General features: G+C 31.4%; 1 protein-coding gene and 1 pseudogene across 1 annotated transcript; both read left to right on the top strand.

The window, feature by feature from the left end:
• Positions 1–273: 273 nt before the first annotated feature.
• On the top strand, positions 274–696 carry LOC130800998 (uncharacterized). The gene has a single exon (XM_057664745.1). It carries the CDS (start codon positions 274–276, stop codon positions 694–696), a length of 423 nt encoding a protein of 140 aa, XP_057520728.1.
• A 147-nt stretch (positions 697–843) lies between these two features.
• LOC130800997 (uncharacterized) lies at positions 844–1,266 on the top strand (annotated as a pseudogene).
• Positions 1,267–2,693: the final 1,427 nt, after the last annotated feature.

The following is a 2,693-nucleotide window of genomic DNA, read 5'->3' as shown; positions in this document are numbered from 1 at the left end:
AATTATGTAATGTTTTAAAATGATGGTTTAATTATGTAATGTTTTAAAAAGATATTTTAATTATGTAAGGTTTTCATGCATTAGTCTTTTCCTTTCCATCACCTTTTGGCAAGCAATAGTCTTTTCATTTCCATCACCTTTTGGCATGCATTAGTTTTTTTTTCCTTTTCATCATCTTTTGGCATGCACTAGTCTTTTCATTTCCTTCACCTTTTGGCATGTATTATATTATATATATGCACATCCAGATTCGATTGGATGTATAACTTCAAAATGAGTTTTTATAAGTTCAATTTTTCCTCATTCACTTCAATTTCTTCATCTTCTGATGAAGAAAATGAACTAATAGATAATATGGTTGATTATTTCTTTCAATACACTATTCCTCCTATTGTTTCAACAGTACAACCAAGGGTGAGAACCAATAAAAAATGTCAAATGCAAAGAGACCATTCAAAAAGTCATTCCCAACTATTTAATGACTATTTTGCTGAAAATCCTACATATTCTACTCGATTGTTTCGACGTAGGTTTAGGATGAGGAAACATGTATTTTTACGGATAATGGAAGTTGTCTCCAACAACGATCCATGGTTCACTACCAACATTGATGCAACTAGTAAAAAAGGTCTAAGTGCTTTACAAAAGTGTACTGCAGCTCTTCGTATGCTAGCATATGAGGTGGCTGCTAATTAAGTTTATTAGTATCTCCGAATTAGCGAAAGCACTCACTTGTTTCAAAAGGGAATAATCAATTAATTTGGGCAACATTATTTGAGAAAACCAACACCACAAGATTTGACGAGATTATTGGCCTTTAGTGAAGAACGAGGATTCCCTGGCATGAGTAGTAGTGTTGATTGCATGCATTTGGAATGGAAGAATTTCTCAACAGCATGGAAAGGGCAATATCAAGGCCGAGCTGGTGTTGCGACATTAATTCTTAAAGTTGTCGCTGATCATGACATATGGATATGGCATGCCTTTTTTGGGATGCCAGGTTCATATAATGATCTCAACGTTCTATACTGATCACCTCTTTTATTTGATTTGTTTGAAGGAAGGGCACCACCTGTCAATTTCACGGTGAATGAAAATCAATACGGTATGGGTTACTATCTCACTGATGGAATTTATCCTAAATGGGCTACTTTTATTCGATCTGTTACTGAACCACAAACACCAAAAGCAAGGTTAATTGCCCACCATCAAGAAGCCGCAAGAAAGGATGATGTAGAGCGAGCATTTCGAGTGTTGCAAGCTTGATTTGTAATATTTAGAAAGTCTTCACTTGCTTGGGATGAAGAGCGACTCTCTAATATAATTACTTCTTGTATAATTATGCATAATATAATAGTGAAAAATGAAAGAGATACATATACACACTATGCTGATGGTAGAGAGTACATGGAAGAACGCCCATAAGGTCAATCAGAAAGTACAAGTGGATTAAATGATGAGTTTGAGTATTACACACATTGAATTGTTAATATCAACCGATGCTTGGCAAATAAGGATGATGTTGAAGATCGCCAAACACATTTATCCTTAAAAGATGACTTGATTGAAAATATTTGTTAAAAGTTTGGAAGGAAACGCAATAAATGTATCATTTAAAATTTTAGTTTTTTTAATTTTTGTATTTATTTTATGTATGCGCATTGTAATCTTTATTTAAATTTAACGAATTTTCCTTAATTATTACAGATGTCTACAAATTTATATCTATTAAAAAAATAGTAGTTTTATTAAAAGAATAAATGTTGTTAATTAATAAAAAAGTAGATCTATTTTGATAAAATAAAAAATTAATGAAAACATAAAGATAAATGTTAGATAAACTAGGAGAGATAAAGTATGGTGGGGTAGACAAAAAGTAAGAGAGAGAAGATGATGACCTTTTAAAAGAGATCATTGTTAATAAAATTAGGTTTAAATATTGTAAAATAGTGGGATGACTTTTTTAATAAATCACCATAAATGATGCTCTTAGGGAAGGATGTTACTCACACCTAATTTTTAAATTCTCATATCCTTGCTTTCTCTTTTACTTGTGTTCTTTTAAAAAGAGTTATTAACTTCTTGATAGAATTTTCAAAGTTTATAATTCACCAAACAATTTCTCATTAAGTGACATACCCTAAGTACTAAGGGTGTGTTGTATTGTTTGTATCTCGTTATAAATTTTCAAGTCAAACAAGTACCTTTGTGTGGAAAATATCGGAAAAGAAAAGTGATTACACGACTCTAACAGGTATCAAGTTTCCAGGTAACGGTTATCATTACAAAGTTCATCTTCAAGTTTTTCTTAGTGTTATTGGAAAAATACAAATTCCAATTGCAATTTGTATTTTGCATTATTATATTTGTAATACTAATAACTTGAGTATGAGAAAGTATTTCTAATATGTTAATGTTACTACTATTACAATAAAGATGTATTACAAATATGTGTTACAAGATAAATCTACACTATTTGTAATACTTTGTATATGGCTTTGAGCACTTGTTGAATCTCCAAGAAGACGATGGAGATATGGTTGCGACAATCAAAGAAGTCCCTCGAAAACTTGATATGAGTAGAAGGCGTTCACGCACTTTCTTATTGTGATATTTCTCCCACAAAGGTGCTTGGGATGATAAAAATGAAATTTACAATGAGATACAATCACACAAAAAAATCCTAGCACAAG

This window comes from Amaranthus tricolor, chromosome 15 (genome assembly GCF_026212465.1).
Source record: "Amaranthus tricolor cultivar Red isolate AtriRed21 chromosome 15, ASM2621246v1, whole genome shotgun sequence".
In the NCBI taxonomy this organism is placed as follows: Eukaryota; Viridiplantae; Streptophyta; class Magnoliopsida; order Caryophyllales; family Amaranthaceae; genus Amaranthus; species Amaranthus tricolor.
Note: the sequence above shows the minus strand (reverse complement) of the source record. Positions and strands in the feature narration are given on the sequence as shown.

Bases quoted from the DNA above. Each gene is read 5' to 3' on its own strand.
- LOC130800998 (XM_057664745.1), top strand. From the start codon at position 274: ATGAGTTTTTATAAGTTCAATTTTTCCTCATTCACTTCAATTTCTTCA.